General features: G+C 40.8%; 1 protein-coding gene across 4 annotated transcripts in view; it reads left to right on the forward strand.

Annotated features, from left to right (window-relative positions):
* The window catches only part of SLC23A2 (solute carrier family 23 member 2), a 121,261-nt gene that overhangs the window by 51,300 nt on the left and 57,284 nt on the right, over positions 1-12,677 (forward strand). For all 4 annotated transcript variants that reach the window (XM_028523808.2, XM_028523806.2, XM_028523809.2 and 1 more), the window contains one exon: positions 3,951-4,212. In XM_028523808.2, the coding sequence (XP_028379609.1) occupies positions 4,105-4,212 (108 nt within the window). In that variant the 5' untranslated portion in view covers positions 3,951-4,104. The remainder of the gene's footprint in view (positions 1-3,950; positions 4,213-12,677) is intronic.

Here is a 12,677-nt window from a genome sequence, read left to right on the forward strand (position 1 = left end):
TTGTGCTCATTTGGGTTTTCAGGGCGCGCTGTGGGTGCTGCTGAGTAAGACATGGGCAAAGCAAGTGGGTGGGTCCTCCCAGTAGAGATTGTAAGTGTTAAATGTCTGGAGACATTTAGAGAAAACTGCAGACTACTTGGTGGAAAGTGGTCTTGTCAGGATGGAACTTGTCACCCTTTGTGCCTAGTGATGGGGACAGTGGGGAGGGATGTCCACCTCTGAAACAAACATGAGGAGACAATGAATCTAGAAAGTATTCTGTTAAGTAGTCCTCATGCCCTTGGAGTGAGCGTGGGTAAGAGCGGGTGGGAAAGCTCTGCTGTCATTTGGAAGGCGATGGGGATGGATGCCTCAAAGAGCCTGCTGGTGTGGTGTGTCTGACTGGCTTGCATGGCATGTGGTCTTGTGAAAGTCCAGCAGGTTGCCCCATCTTTTTTGCCTTACATATCTTTTGGAAAACATAAGCTCCTGGCTACAAAGGTAAAGGTCTGTCAGGGCTGCTTCAGGCAGATCTTTTTATGTATGTTCATTGTCATGCTGTATTTTTTTTTCTTCCCCAGGTGTGAGGAGGTTTTGAGTGACAGTGTCTAGATCAAGATGTAGATTGTTTCTTTTTTATTGTTGTAAACGCTTTAGTTAAAAATGTAGGAAAATGGTTAATTCTAAGTAAACGTATGCCATCTCTGTTAGGGCTACAAGTAGAGAGCCTTTAGGGTTTTGTAAGTGATGTTTATAACTTCCCCTTTGAATATAGGAAGTCCCCACTTTTATTCAATATATATTGAAAACTGCATAGTAACATGGGTCTTCATATCCCCTACATGCAGCAGAAAAGATAAGGAAAAAATATAATGATCCACTTCTCCCTGTTCTTGAAATAGGAAAATTGTTTAAAAAGTCACTGAACTAGGGTAAGTCCCACAGACTCATTCCTTTATGGGCTTTGCTCTGTTTGGTGATATACATGTCCCTGCTTCTTAAACGGGCACATGTTTCCCTTGGGGGACGTAATCTTTTGCTGAGGACCTGCATGGCACATTTGGGATGCCAGTTCTAGGCAGGAAGGAAATAAAGGGCTTATATTTAATATAGCTCCATGGTGGTGAAAGGGCTTATATTTAATATAGCTACATGGTGGTGTTATTCAGTTAATATAAAGGCTTTTTAAAACATTAAATCTCCTTTCCATTTTAATGTCAATATAAAGTATTTATTTTTTACATTAATTTTTTTCTCCATTTCAGTGTTAGGTACTTTGAATATACTTTTTAACCACCTCCCTCTCCAAAGAGATAACAGTTTTAAGTTCATTGGCTGTATTTGATATCTAAATACAGTATTAACTTGGACAATAACAAGACAAAAATCTAATAAAAATATGGAGAAATGACTCTTATGGTGCAGAAGGCAGTGCTTACAACTCAACAGTGGTGACCTCCAAGGAGTCTGGGCAAGGGTTTCCTTCTTCCAATTTCATGTGCTTTGCAAATTTTGATACTATGAAATGTTGCTTACACAAATTTCAGCCAACTTCTTTGACCTTCTTTCTAAGTAGCAAATACAAATTACAGACTGAGTTTTCAGTGCGTTATTTGTTGTGGAAAAAAACCATTTTTTCCATTTAACATGCATGTACATCAGTTTATTCCCATTTACAGGGAAACAACTAAGAATAGAAAATTATCCTATTTACTGTTCCTTGGGAACTTTCAGACACCAAAGCTCAGTTTTTACCCTGAATAGCACAAATGATTTCGGGGCAAGGTATAATTCAGGAGGCCCTTCAAAGTCACACGTACCCATTTCTCTTCCGTGCATATTCCCCACACAAGCACAAATGCCTGTACTGCAGAGCTCCAGACCTGAGGAGAGTGACTGTGCCTCCAGCTTCTACTGCTTCAACAGGCAGCACCAGAAGTGAAATGAGGACTAAGAACAATTGTGTTGAAACTGAGATCATGATGTTGGGACTTTGAGATGGCTGGATCTTGAGCACCAAAGGTTTCAAAGAAACGATATATGCATAATTCTGACTTGAAATCCTTCCTAGAGCTCTGAGTGCTGAGGCTAAGAGGTTCTCTGTGGCAGCGCCTAACAGGAAGCAGCCATTATAGGAATGACCAGGAAGGAAATATCTTTAAACCAGTGTCTCTCAGTCTTAGTGCTGCTGCTATTTTGGGGCCAGATAATTCTTCCTTGTGGGATCTGTTCTGTGTACTGTAGGGTGTTTAGCAGCACCCCTGGCCACTACCTGTTAGGTGCCAGTCACTCACCCCCGGTTGTGATGACCAAAATGTCTCCAGACATTGCTAAATGTCCCCTGGAGGGAGAATCACTCCTGGTTGAGAGCCACTGCTTTAAACAGACAGGGATATGATATGATCACGAGTGTACAATGTGCATGGACATTAAACCAAAATGTGCACCCAGCTCCTCTATTGCGTTGAGGCAGAACTTAATGTTCTGGCAACTATTTTATTTTTCCTCTTTACTCTCTATTGAACTCTCAAATTTGATATAATTCTTTCTTTGATTTGTATTTCAAATTTTCCTGGTTTATCCAAAGTATTTGTCAAATGAAAAGTGTCCTTAGCAGAACTCCTTGAACAGGAGGTTGTTTCCTACTTCTCTATTTTTAACCTTCTTGTAGGCGTGTCTTTACATTTGCTGGACAGCTTGGCCAGATTTATTCATTCTCAGTGGGAAATTCACTGGTTCTAAGAACTGACATCATCTAAATAGAGTGCCAGTGAATGTTCTCTGTCCTTTCTCACCCCCACCTGCTGTACTGTTTTTATCCCCCTCATAAAAATGTAGGCACACCTAGGCACGTTTCATTGTACAGTGCCAACCCTTGCAGGCATCTTTGGTGCCTTTTATTTTTGAAGCCAAATTCTCCAGATGCTTGTTAATCATTGGTGGATCTCTTTTATTACCCCAGCCATACTTCTGTTGTTTAAAATTGAGGTTTTAATTTTCTTCTTCACCAAAACTTGGAGGTATAGATTTCGGTAATTTCCTGCTTTTGACTTTTGTTTAGGTTTTCTCTTAGCTTGAAGCATTGCACTTTTCTTTATTAAATGATACCAGACTCTCTGAGTATATCAGGTCCATCTTGGATCTAATAGTGTTGATCTCCTTCTTTCTCCTCACTTACCTTCTAAACTCCTTTCCTCTTTTAATGGGGCAGAGGCGGGGCGTGGGGGTGGGGGGGCAAGTTTGGATTTCTTTTTTATGTTTATATTGTTATTTTATGAATGTTTTGGCTGTTTTTTTGTGTGTGGCATTCTAATCCTTTTAAAGGAATTAGAGTGGCCACCTACCTGGAATTCTGTGTGGCCATTCAACTCTAGATTGGTTTTATCTCTTTTTAGTGCTTTGAGTGCCTTCCCCTGCCTTTAATTGGGCACCGATAGGGAATTTAGAGTCTTAATATCCAGTCAGTCATGCATTGTACATCCGCTATAACTGCACTGTGTAGTATGGTTACCATTAGCCACAGGTGGCTATTGAAATTGAAATTAAAATTAGACACGATTAAAAGTTCACTTTTTTTCTTACACTAGCCACATCTCAAATGCTTGGTAACCTGTGGCAAGTGACAGTTCGGTTGGACAAGGCAGGCGTAGAACATTTCTATCACTGCAGAGTTTTATTGGATAGTACTGGGCTATAAGATACAGAGAATAATACATGTCAGAAATACATTTTTTTTATCCCCAGTATTCTGATGTTTTTGATAAGATGTGGTCCTTTTTTCCAGGGGATATTCAGAATCACTCAGTGACTGTAAGTGCAGAGGGGTAGGGACTCAAAAAGTAATTAAGCAATATGACTTTGGAATTTGGGTATAACTTGTACTCTGATTTTTCCTTGCAGAAAATGTGATGACCATGGGTCTTGCATTGTTTGCGTGCTTGAGATGATTTGGCTGCTTTCCCTTTTCCTAGGTGCTAAGAGATGGTGCTTGTGGGGCTCATCTCTGCCTGAGAATCAGGTGCTCCAGGTGCTGGAAAAGCCAACTCTGATCCTGGGCTCCCTGCTTGAACAAGCCTTCGCTTCCAGCCACTCCAGTCCAACGACCAAACAACCGATTTTCTCTTAATGATGGGTATTGGTAAGAACACTACGTCCAAATCCATGGAGGCTGGGAGTTCAACCGAAGGCAAATATGAAGATGAAGCAAAGCACCCTGCTTTCTTCACCCTTCCGGTAACAGCATTCCCTGTCTTTCTTTGTTTTTAGTCATTCTAAAGTAGTTTCTGTATTGAATCAACATAGGATTCTCTCTCTTTCTTTTCCTTCCTTCCTTCCTTCCTTCCTTCCTTCCTTCCTTCCTTCCTTCCTTCCTTCCTTCCTTCCTTCCTTCCTTCCCTCCTTCCCTCCCTCCTTCCCTCCCTCCGTCTTTCTTTCTCTCTTTCTTTCTTTTTTTCTTTCTTTCTTTCTTTCTCTCTCTCTCTCTCTCTCTCTCTCTCTCTCTCTCTCTCTCTCTCTCTCTCCCCCCTTCTCTCTCTCTTTCTATTTATTTATTAACATTTCTATTGTTCTTCAAGTACAGTTTTCTGCCCTTTCCCCCCACCGCCTCACCACCATCCAGCCCTTCCCACCTCCCTCCTGTTTCCACCCCCCTTGTTATTGTCCATGTGTCCTTTATAATTGTTCCAACATAGGATTAACTTTATTTAATACTCCTGTTTGCAGTGCTGATTAAGTCACTTGAAAACCAAATGCTTTTCATGGGAGCCCATCTTTGGGAGCCCTGGTGGCTGTCTGGTTTTGGCCCTGCTCTCTGCCAGGAGTCACCTGATGGAATTAACTTCAGGAAGGAAGCATTCATTGCTGTGAATGTTGTAAAGCTGACCCAGTACTTCCTCTACACTGCAGGATGTTGAAGGCTTAATTTTATCTCCAAAAAAGTGTTCTTTTGAAATAGCCAGTAACTTGACTTCAGGCTTGTATTCCAATGTGTGGGAGATTGAATGAATGACTTATTGTTTGGAACCCAAATGTCCATGCTTTGCATTATGGCAGCAGCGTCCAAGACAGAGGTAGTTTTACCCAGACAAGTGATATTAGATAAAACTGATGACACGCACTCATTATATTCAGTGCTAATATTCTTCCACATGTAGGAGTATGACTTGATGTATATAAAGTTACCTAAAGTGTAGGTTTAAAAAAGAAAACTCTTTAGAGAGAGCTTACCTCTCTCTAGAAGGGCCTTCAAAGACATCTTATTCATTCTGCTTGTATTCAGTGCTTGCTTTGTGCTCCAAACTGTACCAGACATGACAAGAACACAACAGAAGTAGTTGCCCAAGCATCCTGTCTTCCCCACCCTGTGAGGCCCACCCTTAGCACCTTCCCTGCTGCCACTGCTTTCTTTGGGTCATTTCTTGTCTAGATCTTTATGACAGCCTCTAGATGTCCTCCCTGGCTCCCACCCTCATTCCTTTACAACCCCTGATTGTCATTTCTGCCTGTGTCTTTTGCATTCCTAGACTCAGTAAGACTTCCTCTTCTTTTAAATGTAGATGCCTGCTGAAACTCTTGCCTTTAAATTATCCTAATCTGTGTTCACCTAAGCTAGGTAGGCAGGCTTCTGACCTTTAATGATTAGAGGAAAGATATTTTAGATAGGTTTCCTATAATGGAAGCATAATCTGTTGGAGAAATAGCTAATTTCCTATTGGGATTTGATAAAATAGTCTAGGAGAAAAGTAGGTTATAGGAGGTTCTATGGTAGTAGTAATTACCCAGTGGTCTCTGCTGCTTCCTTTAATTTTACATGTTTTAAAGTATCCATATGTCTCCCTCGCTTCATGTTACATGTGTGTTGTCAGAGTGAAATGGAAATAGCAAGAAAATTGATGTGTTCTTTCACTATATCTTTTTTTTAAAGATTTTATTTATTTATTTTTAGAGAGGGAAGGGGGGCGGGGGAGAGAGAGAGAGAGAAACATCAATGTGCGGTTGCTGGGGGTTATGGCCTGCAACCCAGGAATGTACCCTGGCTGGGAATCGAACCTGGGACACTTTGGTTCCCAGCCCGCGCTCAATCCACTGAGCTACGCCAGCCAGGGCCTCACTATATCTTTTTAATATTCACATATATATCTTTCCTTTTATGTCTTATTATTGGCATAACTTCATTTACAAAAGAAATACATTTACTCCAGAAAATTGAGAAAACAGAATGCTAGAATGAGGGAAAAATCCAAATAATTTAAAATCCTGTCAGCCAGAAAAATAACATTCTTATATTTTGGTGTATTTCTTTCAAGAGATGAAACAAATGGTGTTCTTTTTAGGTGAACTTTGGAAGGCTCTGCGAAGAAACTTTTCAAAGGTGTGTTAACCTAGATGTACAGAAACAGTGGACAGAGCTTGCTTACAGCAAAGATAAACCTTTTACTAAGGGAGTCACAAGCTCAGGGTGTGACTACTGCCATGATCAGCCTAGTTACGAATTTGCGATCCTGCCACCCTGAGAGGTTACTTTCTGTAGAACCCCCTTTCTGCCCACAACTTTCACTTGGACTGTGGGTTGTTTTTAATTCATTAATGTAATAAACAATAACCTAGTGTAATATAATCTTATTGCAATAGTTTATATTCCCAGCAGCTCTGGAGAGAGGATTCTCCCCTACCAGTACTAGATATTAGATGTAAAAAGCAGCAATTTAGTAGTGAAAGACTGGTATCTAATTGCTTTAGTTTTGCATTTTAATGAGGCAGAGCACTTTCATTCCTGTGTTTCTTGGCCTTTTATATTCTGTCCTTTGTGAGTATCTTCCCTACCCTCCTCCCCATTTACTCTGTTGAGCTGTCCTGATAATCAGAAGTGCCACAGAACTATTAGAAGTTAGAATTGCAGAGAAAATCCCTGGGTCACCTAGCAGTTTGAGGGAAAGCCTGTAGCAGTGCCAGCCTTGACTGAGCTGTGACTGTCATTACCCATAGCCCCAGGCTCCGTCTATGGAGAACAGCTTCATGTTGAGGGCTTAGCTTTGGGGCTTTAAATGTAAGTCTCAATTTACAGCCACTTCATACCCGTGCGAACCTGTGCACTTGCTCATGCTTGGAGTTGCAGAATGTTTGAGAAGTAAATGAGATCATACATATCAACCACAGATCATGTACACAGTAGGCTACTAATCAGTCCCAGTCCTGCGTTTTCACCAATGCCCCTTGAACCAGAGAACAGTGATACAGAAGGGTGGATAGGGACCTGAACAGAAACTAATGCTGTGACTTCTGTACAGATGTGACGGGCTTCGGGAGACAGTCCTGCCTGACTCCTCTGATAGGCTTCTTCCAGGGCTAACGAGTATGTGAGCCATGGATGGGGGCAGGGGGCCATATGGGGAGTAATTATCCAGATATTTTTTTAAAGCCTTAGGATCCTGGAGTACTTAAACTTTCTGGCCATTAGTTTTCCGCATCCGTAAAAAGGGACTAAACATAGCATCTGCTTCAGGCTTGTTACAGGGATCAAATGAAGAAATACATGTAAATTTATGAACATGGTATCTGGCTCATAGGAAATGTGCAATAAATAAGAGAATAAGTCGAAACTAGTGGTTAGTTTAGCTAAGTGTGAAGATGCTTTGACAAAACTTTTTGATCAAAACATTGGAAGTCACATTGAAGTGGGAGAGAATCTTTTTCTTCATCCCCTCTCCTTGAAGGAACTTCCTTGTGGTTGTATTCATAAAAAGTAGAAAAGAAAGAGATCCAGAGGGAAGGGGTCTTGCTGTCACACTTGATACAGTGGTGTGAGGGTGTGAGGCTGTCAGGAAAAGGGTTCCACACAATGGGTGGCTGTGGGGCAGAAAGCATACTTCTCCGGGTGTTATGGGTGTTTGCTTAAATGGGCTGGTACTTCTGCGGACTGTTCTGTGACCTGCTTCATCACATTTAAGAGGACATCCTGGACCTTTCCCTAGAAGGTTGGAATGTGTTTTCCTCATCCTCCTTAGCAGCAGCCTGGTATTTAACTTAGAGGATGTCTCATAATTTTGTGAATTGTTCCTTGAAGGGAGTTCTAACTTTACATTTTTATTTTTTTTGAACACTAGGTAATATATCAATATGATTCAAAATTTAAGAATACAAAAGGTATAGAGTGCAAAGTTCCCTGCCTGCCCTTGTACACATCAATTCTCCCCACACACCACTTTTCATAAATGGCTTGTGGCTGTGTATGCAAATACAACACGTTCTCATCTCCTTTTGTACACATGTGCATGTGTATCTAAATGACTGTGTCTGTAGCTCTGCTTCACTTACTAATATACAGGGTGGGGCAAAGGTAGGTTTGCACTTGTGAGTATGCAAAACAGTTTATTCTTGTATTATATGTTATTGTATTATTTTACATATGAACAACTGTAATTCTACTTTGCCTACCCCTATATGATAGATGATGTTCTGTACATTCCCTATCAAAATATAGAATGCCCTGTTGTAATGCAGGAGCTCCAAACTGGGGAGCTGCTTAAGTGTTAGTGATGTTCTGGGGAAAAAAAACACCCGGAGGACTAGCAGATGTGGACATGCCATTTATTACTCACATTACACAGGAGTGCACCAAGATGGCAGCAGGTTGGTGCAAGAGAGACTGTACCCCACTATGTCCGAGACTTGTAAGGGGTCCCAGACAAAGGAGGCATGTGTCTTACATGGGACTCTAAACTATGGTACCTCTTTGTGTGAAGGTCAAGAAGTCACAGGACAGGAAGCCACTCCCAAAAGATGATAAAGAGGAAGTTACAATCCATTTCCAAAACAATAGACCTTCCTTCTGACCAGGGGTCTATCTGGCCAGCTTTCAGTCTTGTGAGGGGTGAAGACCATGTATTGATACCACACCTAAACGAGGTCTGTCTGGAAAAAGTCCAGCCATTGTTAATATAACAAGAACAGTTTGTATAACATTGGTTTGTGTAACATTGATGTAACCTGGCAGCAAAGAAGAGTGGACTGGAATGTGCATGTGTGAACAGTGACAAATTCACTGAACTCGTCAGTTGGGGGGTGGGTAGAAGCTGCTGAATGAGCATGTGTACTGTGTGGCCATTGCATTAAAAATGCCGAGCAAGTAGAGGGACGAATCTGCATCCAGTTTTGTGTTAAGCTTGAACATTCCTCTGCAGAAACTATTTGGATGGTTCAGAAGGCTTTCGGGGACAATTCAATGAATGCAGTGCAAATAAAAAGTGTGGCACAAATGCTTCAAAGGTGATTGGGAATCTGTTGAAAGTGATCCATATTCTGGAAGCCTGCAACAAGGAGAACGCCTGAGAATGTTGAATGTGTACAGGCTGCAATTGGCAAAGCTCAAAGTGCAAGAACTAGAAGCCCATCTGGGGATACCAAAAACTACTATGTCTGAGATTTTGACTCAGGATCTTGGCATGATATGTGTTGTGGAAAGATTTATTTCACAACTTCTATCAGAACAGAAGGAACATTGTTCTGCAGTTGCTAATGACTTGATTCAAACTGCTACCTGTGAACCAGATTTCCTCAAGAAGGTTATTATATCTGGAGATGAATGGTGGGTCTATGCCTATGATCTGGAAACAAAGGCCCAGTCATCGCAATGGAAGTCACTTGGTTCTCCACGTCTACAGAAGGTGCTGCAAAATCACATCAAGATCAAGATCACACTAACCATGTTTTTTTTTTTTGGATTGGGAAGGTGTGGTCCATCATGAGGCCAAACAATAGGGAGTACTACCTCAATGTTCTTCATTCATTGAAAGACGCACTATGACGAAAATGGCCACAGCTATGGACAACTGGTGATTGGCAGCTTCATCATGACATGGTATCTGCTCATGCATCATCACATCTTGTGCAGAGTTTTTTGGCAAAACATCAAATCACCCAGGTGACTCAGTTCCCCTGAAGCCCAGATTTGGCACCCTATGACTTCTGGCTTTCTCCACAACTAAAATCACCTTTGAAATGGTAGAGATATCAGACCATTGATGAAATTCAGGAAAACACAATGGGGTAGCTGATGGTGATTGGGAGAACTGTGTGAGGTCCCAAGGTGCCCGCTTTGAAGGGGACTGAGACATCATTCTCCTATGTACAATGTTTCTTGTCTCTTGTTACTTCTTCAGTAAATGTCTCTTTTTCATATTACATGGCTGGATACTTCTGGACAGACCTCGTATACTGCAGAACATCTATAGTATGAATGTATCATAATTGATTTAAATATTCCTATTTGATAGATATCTAGATTGTTTCTCATATTTTGCAACAGCAAATAGCAGTGAATAACCTTTCACATAGGTCTTTTCACTCAGATGTAAGAAAAGCGTAAGTTTCCAGGAAGGGGACTGTTGGGGCAGAGGGTGTGCCTTGTTAAGTTGAGGGGCACCACCAAGTGCCCTCTGTTGAGATCATTTCATTCCCATCACCAACATGTGAGTGCCTGTTTTCCTATAGGCTTGCCAGTGGAACGTAGTTGGACTGGGGTCTTGGCCAACTTAGTAGATGGAAAAAGTTTTCTGTTGGAGGATTTTTTTTCCCCCTTTAGATTTTTATTTATTTATTTTTAGACAGAGGGGAAGAGATGGAGAAAGAGGGAGAGAAACATCAGTGTGTGGTTGCCTCTTGCAGGCCCCATACTGGGGACCTAGCCTGCAACCTAGACCTGTGTGTGCCCTAGTTTGGTTCACAGGCGGGCGCTCAATCCACTGGGCCACACCAGCCAGGGCAAACCTTTTCATTAAAGAATAGAAAACAGTCAATTTGAGGAATGTTATTACTACTCTGAAAATCGTTGTTTTAGTATAAAATAGTTCACTTAGCTACCAGACATATGACAGTGGTTGGTGAATTACACCAGATCCTAAATAGATGATGATTGAGTTCTGAACCCTCTGATGAGAGGTGTGGGGTTTCCCATGTACTTGTGCCCTTCACCTTACAGGTATCCTCAGCCATGGGTTCATTTTAACTTCTGTTTGAGTAACACATGCTTATTCCACTGTCAGTTAAATTGGCATTGCTGTGATACTGACATTCAGCTTGACGCTCCTTCACTATTGCTCCTATCCTGTTTCCTATACATTTGACCATTTTAGGATTACTGTTCAGAAGCACATACTTGAGGTATTGTCTTAGCTTAGAAATAAAGCAGTAAGTATAATGCAAAGGCACTATATTTATTGAGCAATAGACACATTTCTGTATCAAAAGGCAACAGCCCTATGTTTTGGAGACAAACATAATCAACTGGACAAATTCCGGCGGAGAAAACCTGCTTTCATAACTGATGTTGTGATTGTACAATATTAGTTTAAGGGGGAAATATAAAGCCACAAGTTTGGTTTCAAGCAATTTTGAAGGGGAGAAAGGACATGTTGGTTGTTCCCGAAGGAGTTTTAAATAATATATTTTTAATAAAAATTTGATCAATTTCCTGAGATGAAAGATGTCAGGATTTCCTTGTTATCTGTGATGTTGTTGATGACACAAAAGAAAATCCATTTTTATTAAGTTTAGAAAGCTTTCCAAGACATGTTTTATTTCCCAGTTGAAATAATATAAAGGGATAAAAATGTGACACTTTGATAGTATCAGGAGCATTTTTTATACTTCTTTAAAAAAAGTCAACACCTTTTTTTAAAAACTGATTTTAACAGATTTTTAAAATTAAATTCTATGTTTTTTAAAAAATAAGCCATCAAAATAGCTAATTTAATAAGCCAAAGGAAAAGTAGTAGTAAAATTTGTCATACTTCCTGGTGCCCCATTGTGTTCTGAGTTTAGTCAGTGGGTACCATTAACCTGGCCCCACCCTGGGTGGCACAGGGAAGGGTTGTGTGGCAGGACTGCATCCTTTTATTGCCTGGGCGCAGCGGGTGCTCAAACAGGGTTTGATGAATGAGTATGCGAGCCCTTTCCTAGCCTGGGGAGTATCTGCATTTTATAGTATTTAATTGTGTGTGTGAATGGAAGTCAGGGGAGGAGAGGGAATTGCCAAAGTCTCCTCTTTGGAGCCATATATACAGATTAAAAAATGGGTTTTGAGGTGAAACTTACAAAAAATGGACAATTTAAAAGTGAACAGTTCAGTGACTTTGAACACACTTACAGTCTTGGGCACCCATCACCTCTGTCTAGTTACAAAACATCTTCATCATCCCAAAAGGTAACCCCTCTTCTCATAAGACTCCCTGTGGCAACTGGAGATGAATATGGGTGAAGGTATTTGTTTTAGCTAGGATAGGGTGCTAAATCAGATCTTGGTTTCTTTGATATTTAGTAACTAAACATTGTTGTTTTAAGACAGTTCATCCTGAGTGTATGTACCTCTTGGCTTCTCAGTGGGTTGAGTGCTGCTGTGATATGACTTGGAGAATGGTTCTAATAGTTAGAGTTTCATATTGTGGACTTGAACTTAGCCAGGAACATGTGTCCTGCTGGCAGCTTATTTTTCAGGCCAACAAACTCCACAAAACCAGTTGCCTTATGTAAAAAACTATAGCATGTCTTCGAGTTAGTTTTAAAAGGAGCTATTGGTTTGATATAAGAAAATTTGCCCTGTAAGAATTATATACCACTTAATTGAGATCTTTGGCATACGTTAAAACTAGCTTCAGACAGGGGTTGTAATCTATGTGACCTTGAATGAGAAATTAAAACTTTCT

The sequence above is a fragment of the Phyllostomus discolor genome, chromosome 9 (genome assembly GCF_004126475.2).
Source record: "Phyllostomus discolor isolate MPI-MPIP mPhyDis1 chromosome 9, mPhyDis1.pri.v3, whole genome shotgun sequence".
NCBI lineage: Eukaryota > Metazoa > Chordata > Mammalia > Chiroptera > Phyllostomidae > Phyllostomus > Phyllostomus discolor.